The following is a 14,508-nucleotide window of genomic DNA, read 5'->3' as shown; positions in this document are numbered from 1 at the left end:
CGATGTATACTAGTTCAACTAAAATGTTACAGTAGAAAAAAAAGTCGGATAATTTCCTTTCCAAAAACTACCCTGCTCATTCATAAATGAGACTCAGTTGAGTCTTGACACTTTGCTGACCCAGATAAAACATTGTAGGTTCCTCGCAACTAACTGCACATCCTATTAATATACAATTAAACTGTACAGTGGTAACATCCCGATATTATATGCATTAAATTGACCATATGTGGGAAAGTTTAATGAGATGCCCAAAGCCTGCTACATAATTTGCAGGGCTCAGTGCAAAATGAAAATGTGGCACTGCAAAATGAAAATGTGGAAAGTCAGTCCCCCCTTTCCAAGAGCCCACCACCTCAATCCAAGGGGAGAGGTGACCCCTGATGGAGTGTGCCAGCAGTCATGGGGCAGGACCAGAAATGGGGAAGCCAAGTGACCCAGGGCGCCAAGTGGTGGTAGGGAGTAGGCGACAAAGAGCCTGTCTCAGGGAAGCAGAGAGACAATGGGAGGCAGGATCACGCCTGACCCCAGGCTCCAAGCTCTCAGGGCCTGCTCCATTGTCTCATCTGACTTCACGTTCATCACACAGATTCAAAGACAAAATTAAGAATTTCGAGATGGTGACCACAAGGCGCTAAATTTGAAGCATGGGATCCTTCTGAATGGGAGTCCCTGGTGGCACCACCATGAAGCTGGTCCTGGAGATGCCAGTGAGCAAAATGAGCAGGTAACCCAGTCCTGGCCAGCACCCCGCGCCACATGGCCAGTCCTCGCCCGGCTGCGGGGTGTGCTGCAGGATGCCGAGCATCTGACGTACTCTCGTAATCTATTTTTTTATGTTTCTTTCTTTCCGGTCATGACCCATGTGTCATGTCTGAGTGCTCCTCTCTTCCGAGGCCTGTCCTCCCGAGGTGGAAGTGTCAGGGAGATAGCCAATATGGCAGCAGGAATGTGCCAGCAATCAGATGGCCCTGGCCATCCCCTCTAACATTCCATACCTTCGGTACCTCCCTTCATCTCTCTGGGCCTCTGCCTCCTTGCTATGCAATTTCTCATGTTATACTATTGGCTTCCTGCTTATTAATTATTAATGAGAGGGTGAGACTAGGTGACCTCTAACATTCCCTCCAGGTCTGTTTCTGGAAGAAAGAGACAACACAAATCGGTGTTTGGCAAAAGGCGTTTGGCCTCTTGACTGTTTTGTCTTCATTTTTATTGGACTTGTTATAATCAATATACTCTGATTCATCAAAGCCACATTTGAACTGTTTGGTGAGATGTCGTTGCTGCATAAAAGCCAAAAGAAAGGAGATGTGAGTAATGTGGACGTGTGTAGGCACAGAAGGCCCTCGTTTCCTTAAGGCCTGGCAGCAGATGGGTTAATTCCATGACCCCAGATTTTAGAATGGCAATAATTAGTACCTGAGACAAGCTCTTTTATCTAAGATGCTCAAAGGGCTTTGAGGTCATTAACCCATTAATTCACCTGCCTCAAGCCATCAGGAGCTCAGGAAGAATCTTCTTAGAAGACAAGCATGCTGGAAATGGAAACATCACCACAGTGAGGAGTGGCCATGAGTAACTAGCTGGGGGGGGGGGGGAGGGGAAGGGTCACCAGAACAGTTCTCTTGGAAGAATTAAATGGGAAATCCTCTGCTGTCCTACAGACAGCAATGTAACTACTCACGAGGCCCTCTGAGTGAATTCTCATGGATGTCCCATTTCATCATCTGGAAAAATCTCTTTACCCTTAAAGTAAACTTTAGATTAGCTTTTACAGTTTCTGACAAACCACAATTATGCCTAAAGCAAGTAAAGGAGAGGACTCTCTTCCCTGGAATATTCTTCTCTCAAAGGGGGGGGAAATGGCTAGTTAAAGTTGAAGAGTCTCTAAAGATAGAGCACCACTTCAGAATGAATTTGTCTGGGGTTTGTTAAGGTCCTGACTTGTTTGCTGGTAGTTTCCATTAAAAAGCTTCTGCTGGAAAACCACACTGCTAAGACCTGCCTTCACAAGGTCAGGAATTCTATCATTAGACTCTCCCAGCTGAACAATCCACCCATCACCTAGGATGGCCAGGTGCTATGGGGGCATAAAATGTGGAGACTGACCCCCCCCAGGCAGCTATAAATCTAATCAAGGGGGTGAGGCCAATACAAAGAAAATAAATTAATACATTTATTATTTATTACTATTTTGAATTCACTGATTATTTTATTTATTGAAAATCGATTGATGCAAATAAAATGGACAGAAAATATGGTTTCCACTAATTGTGAAGAGCACAGACCCAACCCCAGCATGCCTTGGAGTTCATGGTAGGAGGTGAGTGGTGAGGGCTCCAGGGATTAAGGGAGTCAGGGAAGCTCACAGAGGAAATAAGAGATAAATCTTAGAGGTAGGGAAAGTATTTGGTTAGGGAACAGGATCAGCGGAAATAAAGCAAAAGGCAATTCAGGTCATGGACAACATCTAAGAGAAGGCAATCAGACAGGAGTTTGTTTCTTTATGCACAGTGGGAAAACCAACCTGGATAAACCATAGGGCCAGGAGACCCGAAAGAAATACAGTTGGATGAGAAAGATAGGGCCAGATCGCAGAGTGACTGGAAACCAAACTAACAAGTACTGACTTGGGGTCTTTGGAAGTCCTCTATCAAAATGCAAATACCCAGCAAAAGAACCAAGGAGTAAACTGGGGGGTGTAGAGGTGCGGTCAGTATAGGCTAGACACTACTAATGTGTTCCATTATACACTGTCACAGGAGAAAAGGGATTTGTTACACCAATATTGGCTGGTAAATTCAACTGTGAGTTCCATCTTTGGCCTTGGGATGCCCTGATGGAATGAAACCCAGAACAGGTGTCTTCTGATAGGAATGAGGAGAGGAAGGACAACGGGAAATTGTACCAAAGGCTTTGGCATTACCAGGAAGAGCTGGTCAAGGTAGGGGCCCACACTTGTTGGACAGCCAAAGCCTGAGGAAAGACTTCCACTGGATAGGGAAGAGTCGTAGAGAAGACAAATTTCCCCTAATTCACAATTTTGCCAACCGCTGGCCCTTTTAATGCACATAACCCTTCTTTAGGGCCCAGTAAAACTCTTATTCATTAAATGGATACTGTTTTGGATCTCTCAACCAAAATCAAGATGTGGGGAAGAATCCAGATGGCTCTTTAGGGAGGAGGTCAGATGGAGAGTGAAGTGTCCTCACGTAAGGCCAACTGAAGGCCTCTTGCGGCTTCCTAAACACAGTGGAGTATATGGGGAGGAAGCTGTCTTTTCCTAAAGTCACCTTCAGGACCCCCTAAGGCCAAGGTGCCCCAAGTTAGCAATAGCATAGAAAATAATTGTTCTCGGGGCTCCTGTGTGGCTCAGTCGGTTGAGCGGCCGACTTCGGCTCAGGTCATGATCTCGCGGTCCGTGAGTTCGAGCCCCCCGTCGGGCTCTGTGCTGACAGCTCAGAGCCTGGAGCCTGTTTCAGATTCTGTGTCTCCCTCTCTCTGACCCTCCCCCGTTCATGATCGGTCTCTCTCTGTCTCAAAAACAAATAAACGTTAAAAAAAAAAAAAATTTTTTTTAAAAAAAAGAAAATAATTGTTCTCACCAAAGAAAGCTCTGGAGAAAAGTTGCCGTGAAACTGGAATAGGTGTGTCCTTCCGGTTCTTTTTATAGGCACTGCAGGAACCTGAGTGAGGGCCTTCCGCCCATTTGGGAAGAGATTAAAGAAGCTGCGATTGTCTCCTTCTTACTCATTGGCAGTTACAACCTCGCAGCCACTACCAGCTTCCAGCGTGGACACAGAGAAGGTAAGTGGGAATGAAGGGGCCATGTCCTTAGCCATAAGCCAGGATTGCTCCAGCCACCTGGCTTGGGAATAACTGAAGGGGAATAGAGCTAGAAGTATCCAACTGCAAAGTACTTTTTTCCTAAAGAATGTGTGGAGTTTTTTTTCCTGGGCAGCCTCAGTGACGACATAGATGTTGGTGCTCAATGGTCCCAAAAGGTAGTTGAAGCAGGGACCATTTTGCATAATTCTTTGATGAACAAACAGTAGGTATTTAGCAATAACATGTTCTGTTGGATTGACTTACGTTAAAAGAGGGAACGGCCATTAGAATTACTAGGAAAAATGATCTGCCTGTCTCCCTCAAGCAGTGCATCAGTGTCTCGAATGATCCGATGATCCATTAACGTTGACAGCGCTCATTCTGGAGTCCGACCTAACTGGAATCTCATCAGCCATGCAACCTTTGTCACATACCCTATTTTGTGAAAATGATCCTGCCTCAGGTTTCAAAAAGGCTTGGTGGAAACTGACGTGAAAATGGATGAAGCATCGGGAAGTAGACACTGTTTTGCTTTTCCCAGCAGAATGGAGCCAGGCGAGATTTCAGGGTTTGATAGTTTGGGGACGTTTTATCCAGTATGTCCAGGTGTCTTCTTTTGGGAATGAGAGACATTATAGTGCTCAAATAGGACTACCCGACAGGCGCTCTTATGGGTGGATGTAGTCAGAAATTTGTCTCATCTTTCTTCTGCAGGGAAACAGAAGTCCATTCTCGTGAGGTCCACCTACAAGTCACCATGTATGAGGACTGCGTCAAGTCCACTGAGGACTATTATTTCCTCTGTGACAATGAGGGGCCATGGAGCATTGTTCTAGAGTCCCTGGCAATAATTGGCATAGTAGTTACGATTATCCTACTCTTGGCATTTCTCTTCCTCATGCGAAGGGTTCAAGACTGCAGCCAGTGGAATGTCCTTCCCACTCAGTTCCTCTTCCTCCTGGGTGTGTTGGGACTCTTTAGCCTCACGTTTGCCTTCATCACTCAGTTCAATCAGCAAACTGCCCCTGTACGCTACTTTCTCTTTGGGGTTCTCTTTGCTCTCTGTTTCTCATGCCTCTTGGCTCATGCCTCCAACCTGGTGAAGCTGGTCCGGGGCAGAGTCTCCTTCTCTTGGACAACAATTCTGTGCATTGCTATTGGTGTCAGCTTGCTGCAGATAATCATTGCCACTGAGTATGTGACTCTCATGATGACCAGGGGTATGATGTTCATGCATATGACACCCTGTCAGCTCAACGTGGACTTTGTTGTGCTCCTGGTCTATGTCCTCTTCCTGATGGCCCTCACATTCTTCGTCTCCAAAGCCACTTTCTGTGGCCCATGTGAGAACTGGAAGCAACATGGAAGGCTCATCTTCGTCACTGTGCTCATCTCCATCATTATCTGGGTAGTGTGGATCTCCATGCTCCTGAGAGGCAACCCACAGTTCCAGCGGCAGCCCCAGTGGGATGACCCTGTCATCTGTATTGCCCTGGTCACCAATGCATGGGTCTTCCTGCTCCTGTACATCATACCCGAGCTCTGCATTCTCTACAGATCGAGCAAGCAGACTTGCCCTTTACCAGGGAATGCCTGCCCAGCCCCAGCCTACCAATGCAGCTTCAGAGTGGAGAACCAGGAACTCTCACGAGGTACTTTCCCAGGGGATTCAGGGAGTAGGGAGGCTTTCTTGTGGGAAAAACAGGAGAGAAATTGAGAAATAGGATGAACCAAGAGGGAACAATTTAGATGGGCGACTTACTATTTCCAAAAAGGAGGTAAAGATACCCAGAATCAAGATTAGACTTTTACGAAAATTCAGTTCTTCCAAAATACAGAGATTTATGGGGGAGAGGCCAAGACAGAAACGAATCAAAGGCCCTAAATAAAGAGGGTGTGGCTGAGTGCTCACGCTGGGTAAAGAAAGGCACCCACTATAAAGTGAGTTAACTAGCACCAAATTAGGCTTGGACCATGCAGTTGCATGGCATACGATGCTAAGTCCAGATGTTTGGGCCATCGGATGCAAAAGTCAATCCAGGTAACATGTGATTGACATTTTTTAAAATTTAAGTCTTGAAGCTAATTTGCCCAAACATCATAATAAACTGATTCATAGGACTCATCACTTCATTAACGTCACAAATCCCAATAACTTCTAAATCTCTACTTTTCAAACCATTCCCTGCTTGAAAGCCTTCAAAGTTTGCAAAAAGTGACCGGAAGAGCCATCGAATCAGAATTCTAATAAAGGCTCAGATATGTAATCATTAACAGAAATAAAGCAACTTGCTTATGTGACATTTTCAAAAAATTTCTGGTCAGATTTTGTTTTTATCTTTATGTAAGACCAAGCCACCTGTCTATACTTGGTTAATGAATAAAATAGATTAACCATGACAACAAAAATGCTTGGACCCTAACAACCTGGGAGATAGTGGCTAATTTTGGTTGTCTAGAAATATGTCAAACCCCATTCATTCCCTTCTGAAACATCTGGCCTATTATTCATAACCCAATATCATAGTTTTACATCAATTTTTGTGTCTTAATAGGCATCTGATTCCTCACAATTTATTTCTAATGTGCAAAATGATGTTATTTTAAATGTTGTATATCACACATAATGTTCACCAGGCTCAAAAAAATTAATAGAAGCCTTCCCTTTAAGTGCATACACTTTTTTGAGCTGCCATCTATGGCCAATTACACATTCAAATTAAATCCTGTTCAGAGAGATGCAGCCATTCATTCTTTTCAGTTCAGTTGACCGAGAGTCGGAAATTGATGCTATACATCCTTCCTTTAACAGTTTTTCCTTGCTTGTTGATGGTGCGTCATCAGATCACTAAGGTTTATGGCAGAATTGCAGAGTCAATCCCTGAAACTACGTCTTGTAGTTCTCGCCAGAAGATTAGATAAAATTTCTTGTGTTGTTTTATTGTCGTTGTATATTTCCAAGAAACAAAAGCCGAGAGAAAGAGAGAGAGGGGTTCTTAGAATTGTATAATACCCCAAACATACTGGGAGTTGTAATGATCAAGAGTCCATACCCCAAAACACAAGTGTTTTAAGTGTTCTAAGGAGGGTTTGGTGAAAGACCAAGGGCTTGGTACTATCCTTGTTACTCGAGCATGGTTAGAAAATCCATTTCTGAGCAGGAAATGCCTGCCAGTGACAGTCACTGTCAAAGCAGTTTGGTGTTTTGTTTGTTTTTATTTTAGACAGAGAGCATGAGTGGGAGAGAGGGGCAAAGGGAAAGAGGGAGAGAGAGAGAGAGAGAGAGAGAGAGAGAGAGAGAGAGAGTCTTAAGCAGGCTCCACGCTCAGCTCAGAGCCCAACACAGGGCTTGATCCCACGACCCCGGGATCATGACCTGAGTCGAAATCGAGAATCAGACACTCAACCAACTGAGCCACTCAGGTGTCCCCAGTTTGATGTTTTGTTAAAAATAATAATAATAAATCAGTAGTGTAGTAAAGGACATACAGATTGCTCTCCACATTGGTCAGAATAACCAGAAACTTAAACTGGGATAACAGAATCAGAATCTAGGTCACCTGGGAAAAATTACAAATATCAAAACTTAGAAGAATAATTAAAACTCAGTACAAAATAGAGGATTCCACCAAGCTCAGGAAAACATACCAGTAGACACAAAATAGATAAGAGCCAGACTAGAACAGTACGATAACAAGAACTTGAGAAACCCTACGTATGTATTATAGGTCACAAGCTAGCAATAGGCAAGCAGCTTACCACTGCCTTTCCTTTGCTCAAGATACACAGTGCTATATAAATAGACGTGTGGTCAGCAAGAACAATCAGGCTGTTGTGCTGGGCGTCAGTCAGCCAGTCGCCAACAAGAATACCCATTCCAGTTCTGGGATCCACCAATGAGAAGTGTGAGGGACTTGGGGAGGCTGAGGGAAAACCACAAAGACAGTTAAAGGGTTATAACATCAGACCCATGTGGAAAGGTTAAGACAATGGAATAGACAGTAGTTCTTAAGGTGCCTTCCTCATAGACCATGCCAGTTCTCTCTCTAAATTCTGTACACCAAAACATGACATTTTGTGTGAGTCCATGAGGCATGCGTTTGTCATGAGACTCTTCTGATTAATACTGCCTGTAGCTGTGACTCCAGTCACATAATTATTTGATTGACCACTGGGTTGTGAGATGAGAATTATTCATCTGAAAGAAGAGAAAGACAAGAGGAGATTAGCAGGGAATTTCACAAGTATGAAGACCTCTCTCCAAGAGGCTGTTGTCCTGTTTTCTGTCTCCAACTAAAGACAATCTGTAGAAGTGAACTCAAACCAAAGCACAAAGGATTTAGATTAACTGTGAAAATAAGAGTTAGTAAACACTGAAATAGATCAGCAAAGGGGATTAAGGACTCTATTTCCCTGGGATTCTTTCAAAAGAAGATTAAGCTTTATCTCTCTGAAGTGGCTTATGAACTTAATTCCGAGATCTAAAAACATCCGGGTGGAGAATAAAAATGCACTCAGACATGTTACCACAGGACACCAAACAAATGGTTATAAATACTCTTTGCCCTCTATTATAAATGCATTCCTAGAAAGCTGTATATTGATTATATTTTTTAAACCAGTTGTCCTTTTAACTGAGATTTTTTTTTTTTTTAACGTTTATTCATTATTGAGAGACAGAGGGAGACAGAGCATGAGTATGGGAGGGGCAGAGAGAGGGGGAGACACAAAATCCCAAGCAGGCTCCAGGCCGAGCTGTCAGCACAGAGCTCGATGTGGAGCTTGAACTCACAAACCACGAGATCATGACCTGAGCCAAAGTCAGACACTTAACCAACTGAGCCACCCAGGCGCCCCCTTATAACTGAGAATTTTAAATGCAATATAATTTGTGGAGATCTTAAATATAGAATATCAGTCATCAAAATTTTTTTGTGAAGGGAAAGCTCCTGTTCTAATTATTGCTTATTTCATCTGCCCTAGTTTACTTAAGGTATTGTTATATCAAGTTTGCTATAAGCAAGGCCCATGTATATGTGTGTGTGTATATATATATATATATATATATATATACATATATATATTTTAACATTTATTTACTTTGAGAGAGAGAGAGGGCACACGCATGCACACGAGCATGAGCAGGGGAGAGGCAGAGAGAGGGAGAGAGAGAATCCCAAGCAGGCTCCACACTGTCAGCACAGAGCCTGACTCAGGACTCCATCTCACAAACCAAACTGCGAAATTATGACCTGAGCCAAAATCAAGAGTCAGACGCCTAACCAGCTGAGCCACCCAGGCACCCCAAGACCCATGTATATTTTAAAATATCACATTATTGTGGGCATTTTTTTTTGCTCGTTGTTTGAAGGTGTACCAACCTAGCATGATTCTTTTTGAAGGCTTTAAGATAAAAACAATGAGTCTATGCCGTGTAAAAGTGGTTCAATGACTGTAAAATGATGTGAACCAAGAGAATGTTACCGCAAACGTAAGCCCATTCATTGGGCAGTTTGCCTTATAGTAAATACGAGCTTTTGCTGGACGGCCCTTTTTTTTTTTTTTAATTTTTTTTAATGTTTTTATTTATTTTTGAGACAGAGAAAGACAGAGCATGAGCGGGGAAGGGGCAGAGAGAGAGGGAGACACAGAATCTGAAGCAGGCTCCAGGCTCTGAGCTGTCAGCACAGAGCCCGTCACGGGGCTCAAACTCACAGACTGTGAGATCGTGACCCAAGCTGAAGTCGGACGCTCAACCGACTGAGCCACCCAGGAGCCCCTGGACAGCCCTTTTTGACAATTCTCAGCATGTTTTTCTTCAAGGCACCCCCCTTCCTAGGAGAAACCCAATTTCAGTGGTCCCAAGTGGTGTAGTTTTTGTTTGCTCTTTCTCAGGAACAACTCTCAGAACTGCTGTTTTATCACCTTCAAGAGCTACAGGTTACAGAGAGAATCGTGGTGTAAATTAGGGAAGAAGACAGTGAGTCTGGGCAGGATTTGTCTGCTCTGAGGATGGATAAGGCACAGGTTTGACATTCCTAAAGACCCAGAAAGCGTGAGATAATTGTGCAGCATGGGGCAGCAGAAAGAATGCAGAATCTGGATGCCCTGGCTTGAGGCTCAGCTCTGCTTCCTGCCAACTTTGAGACAAAACCAAGCTCCTCAAAGTCTAGAAGCTCAGGCTCCTTGCCTAAATGATGGCTATAATGTCTCTGCCTCCTCCCTGTATAAACATAAGGTCTTCCTTACTCAACTCAGATTTCACAGCATGAAGTGGCTGCAGGATGAACAGAAAGAGGAAAACACTTTGGTGTTTTCCTTTGGTAAATCCATGAACAGCAACCAGTCCTGGAGAATTCTGGAGAATGAAGCTTCTCTGGTGTCTAGTCTAGTCTGATGAGAATGTTGGGTGAATGTCGGTCCCTAAGGAGCTGAGTGTGAAGGAGTCTCGTTATACCTCAAGGAACAAAGTTAAACCGAGAATTCAGTTCGTTCTGCCATGAAGGAAAAAATAGCATTTCATATTTCACAGGGTCCGACCCTCTAGAAAAAAATGACAATGGGAAGACAATGTCAGAGCATCACGTATGACCACACCACCAGCACCACCGTGGGTAATAATATGCAGAGTGCAGCAATTTGGTGTTTTCGATGATCATGCCCTATTCCAAGGGCCGTACACATATTGAATGACTTAATCCTCAAGACAATCCTATGAAGGACATTTGCTACTGTGATCATCATGATCTCCCTCTTATTCGCATCAGGAAACAAAGGCAACCAAAGGTTAAGAAACTTGGCCCCAGGTCACACAGCTAGTGAGAGAGCCCCTAAGTGTGAACCCTGGGGCATGGCCATGTCTGTGACCATCAAACAACAGATACATATCGTGCAAGGGCCTGACCTCGGAGACAGACAGACACAGCTCAAAAGTCTTGTTGAGGGGACCGACATTAAACACATAACCGCACATGGGATTATTCTATGTCCTGAACACACGTACGCCATCCATAGCCAACCTTCCTCATAAGCTTTAAAGCACTCTTTTTTTAAGTCATAGATTCAGGGGAAAAAGAAAAAAAAATCAGCCTCGACTGAGAATTCCTTTCTAAAAGGCCAAGAACCTCTTTGCAAGCCCTTGAGTCTCCTCATAGTCCTCATGTGCTGTTTCCACGTGAATCTCTGACACTAACCCAGCCCTTCCCTCCTTTGGCTTTCAGCCCGAGACAGTGATGGAGCTGAGGAGGATGTAGCATTAACTTCATATGGTACCCCCATTCAGCTGCAGGTAAATGTGCTCGTCTACAATCACCAAGGAGGGATACAGCAAGCCCACCTTCCACAGGAGAGCTGTCAGGCTTCATTTCCAATGTCTTTACTGACCTGAGAAAGGAGAGGCAGGGCAGGCTCGTCCCTCCAAGTCTGTGCAGCTTGAGTCATCCAGATATAATGCCTTTGTCTCTGCCCGAGCCCCTCCAAATCCCCATGGCCCCTCCATTAACGATGTACTCCGATATAGGTGAATGTCGCTGGAAAGAAAAGGCAGCTTGAAGGGTTCGTGTGAGGGTGAAGAGGAGCAAGCTCGCTGCTTTTTGCCTTGGGGGCAACAGGGACTTGTGAATATGGATGAGGTCACATCTGCTTTTAGTATCTATCAGTTGTCTAGATGATCCCCTGAGCCCCGCTGGCTGCCTCTCTGAGTCACTGTCTAGCTCCTGCAGCTCAGGCTGCCCCCAAGAACTGGGTTAGGGCTGTCACCACCATCACCAGATGGGTGTAACCGATTTTAATTCTTTCAGACAAAAGCAGAGGGAGCGCTACTGAGTAGAAGGGGAGGCAACTTGCGTTTGTGTCATGATGGCTTGAGGGCACACAGACGAAGGCAGCCAAAAATACCACACTGGGACACGGTTCTTGTATTTTGATCCCCGTAACCGAAATCTGAGGGTGAAAGTCATGCTCAGATTGTTTGATGAACTGTACACGGCAACTCTAACTAATCCTACTCCTTCTGGTCTGTTATCTGAGACTTTGCCTTTTCCTGGAATGGCACACAGCCCAGGATACAGAGAGATCGTTTGCCGTCATTAACCCTCTGGAGGGCATTTACATGATGAGAAGATCTTTATTATACCTTCTCCAAGAATTTCTTGGATTACTTCGATGTCCAGTGATCAGCTCTTCAAGAATCTTGCAAAAAGATTATTGTTACTGGCTAAGAAGGAAGATGGTAAAACAAAGTTCTGATGTGGGTAGCTTCAATATTTTTTTTCTTTATCAACAAAGGACTGAATGAAGCTGAAATGGTATTTCAAACGTAGCTCTGGAGAGTATCATCCCTTGTGTTGGCTCAGAAAGTTGACAATGCCATTTCTTCTTTTCCAGACTGTTGATCCCGCACAAGAGTGTTTCATCCCACTGCCTAAACCAAGCTCCCAGGAAGATGCAGAAATACAAAGTCCATAGGAAACACGTGCAGTGAAAACTCAGAAGATCATCCCAATGGAGCCCTGATGGGTTGCTGGGTAGTCCTGCGTCACACTATCAACAGAGTATGGGCTCATCCTTCCTCCCCTGCTTCCTAGCCCATTCCATCCATCTGGGACCCATCATCAGAAGACCACACTCTCAAGCAAAATTACAATCTTGCTGGCCACCCTACCTTGATTATGTGTCTCTTTCTTCCTTCGTGCAGCTGAAAGATTCCCTTCCTTAGCAATGCAAAAACAAATTGGCACCTCTTACTAATGGGGCCCAAAGACCTTGGTCTGAAAAAAATAGGGCCATATTCATGTGACAAAATATAGAGGTCCAGGGATGCCTGGGTGGCTCAGTTGGTTAAGCGTCTGACTCTTGATTTCAGCTCAGGTCACGATCTCATGTTCGTGAGATGAACCCTTGCATCAGGCTCTGCACTGACAGCCAGGGGCCTGCTTAGGATTCTCTCTCTCCCTGTCTCTCTCTCTCTCTCTTTCTCCCTCTCTTGAGAAAGAGAGAGAGAGAGAGAGAGAGAGAGAGAGAGAGAGAGAGAAGGAGAGAGAGGTCAGTAGCAACTTACTACTAGATTGATCCTCTAGTCATGTTTTATAAAGGGACCCTAAATGAGTAACCCAGAATTTGCAACAAAAATTATAGCAAAATCCTCGGGATCACCACAATTGGGCATACTAAATAACACAGACATTTCATGGGCTTGCAAGCTGGCAGCAAACTGGCAGCTTTCTCCCATGGTTTTAGCACCCCATGACAGCGAGTATGGTGGCAGATGTGGCTGAGGTCAGTGACCTGCTTTGATGAACGACTAAGAGCAAAGGAAGAACCACCCTAGTTGATGCTTATAAAGGATTTTAGGTGGTGCATATAAAAAGCAGTCTGCCTGTCTTGATGTTTCTAATGGACTGATGCCTCTGCCTTAATTACTTTGACTACATTCCTCCTACAGCTCCACATCCTTCCTGATGGATTCTTCTATTCTTAACACCCATTTGTTGTACATAACAGGTATAACAGGACCAGAGGTGTGCCACCAGAAAACAGAACCTTAGAGAAAAAGAAAGACTTGCCCAAAGTCACACAGTAGTTAGTGGTGGGCCAGGTCTTTCGACTCACAGGCCACCCCTCTTCCCATTCTATACGGCTTCTCCATGCCTGTATTTCTGTATTAACAAGTAAGCGTGGACCCCCTGAGAACCAAATGTGATATCTCAGACCAGTGAGTGTTGAGGGCCTCCTATGTGAAAGCAATTTGAAGGATAGCTAAGACTCCATACATGAAAAAGAGCCTTTTTAGTAAGCAACATACAGCGTGAACTGCTCAAGATCACCAAGTATTTCTTTTCTTTTTTTTTTTTAAATTTTTTTTTTTAACGTTTATTTATTTTTGAGACAGAGAGAGACAGAGCATGAACGGGGGAGGGTCACAGAGAGAGGGAGACACAGAATCCGAAACAGGCTCCAGGCTTTGAGCTGTCAGCACAGAGACCGACGCGGGGCTCGAACCCATGGACCGTGAGATCATGACCTGAGCCGAAGTCGGATGCTTAACCGACCAAGCCACCCAGGTGCCCCTCACCAAGTATTTCTTAAGCACCTGCAAGAACGGGAGCTGTTCTTGGATTGAGCCCTAAGCAGATAAGGCAGACAATGCTGCTTTGGCGGAGTTTATGGTTTTTGTAGGGGAGATAACACAACGCAGAGAATTTCAGGATCACAGCTCCCTCCTTTTACAGACAAGGAAAGGGACTTGGCCAGAATAACATGGCTTGCCCGCGGCAGAATTGACTAGAATCCAGGTTCCCCAGCTACGGTTCAAGGGCTTGCTCACCCTCTACACAATGTTCCAACATGTCATATATTTTTCTGCTGCCCTCAGATAGCTGGTCCTTTTTGAAATCTGTGCCCTGAGCAGTGTTCTCAGAACAAACAAGTATGTAGGTAAATGACCAAAGAGTGTCGCCCTCTGCTTTTATCGGTAATAAAAAATTGAGGGAAACTGTTTAAACGTGAAGACTCAGACCTATTGATTAGATGCTATTTAACAAACCACGTAAAGAACCCAACTCGAGGGATAAACAAGCCACAACCTTACATCTGCTCTGGAAGAAAATCATCATCACTGATCCTCCTAGTTTTTATCCTCAAAATGATGACAGTGGCATCTTCAACATAATTCTGTTC

At 44.4% G+C, this 14,508-nt stretch overlaps 1 protein-coding gene across 2 annotated transcripts; it reads left to right on the top strand.

The window, feature by feature from the left end:
* Window positions 1–1,173: 1,173 nt before the first annotated feature.
* Window positions 1,174–12,484, top strand: GPRC5D (G protein-coupled receptor class C group 5 member D). 2 transcript variants are annotated; one of them, XM_060658332.3, is made up of 3 exons: window positions 1,174–5,483; window positions 11,052–11,119; window positions 12,217–12,484. In XM_060658332.3, the coding sequence occupies exons 1-3, from the start codon at window positions 4,502–4,504 to the stop codon at window positions 12,295–12,297; spliced, it is 1,131 nt and encodes a 376-aa protein (XP_060514315.2). In that variant the 5' UTR covers window positions 1,174–4,501; the 3' UTR covers window positions 12,298–12,484. The 2 variants fall into 2 exon arrangements, with proteins under 2 accessions (XP_060514315.2, XP_060514314.2); XM_060658331.3 differs by lacking the exon at window positions 11,052–11,119 and having other exon boundaries at window positions 12,217–12,302.
* Window positions 12,485–14,508: the final 2,024 nt, after the last annotated feature.

Source organism: Panthera onca, chromosome B4, assembly GCF_046562875.1.
Source record: "Panthera onca isolate mPanOnc1 chromosome B4, mPanOnc1 haplotype 2, whole genome shotgun sequence".
Taxonomy (NCBI): Eukaryota; Metazoa; Chordata; class Mammalia; order Carnivora; family Felidae; genus Panthera; species Panthera onca.
This window is presented reverse-complemented; position numbering and strand designations above follow the sequence as displayed.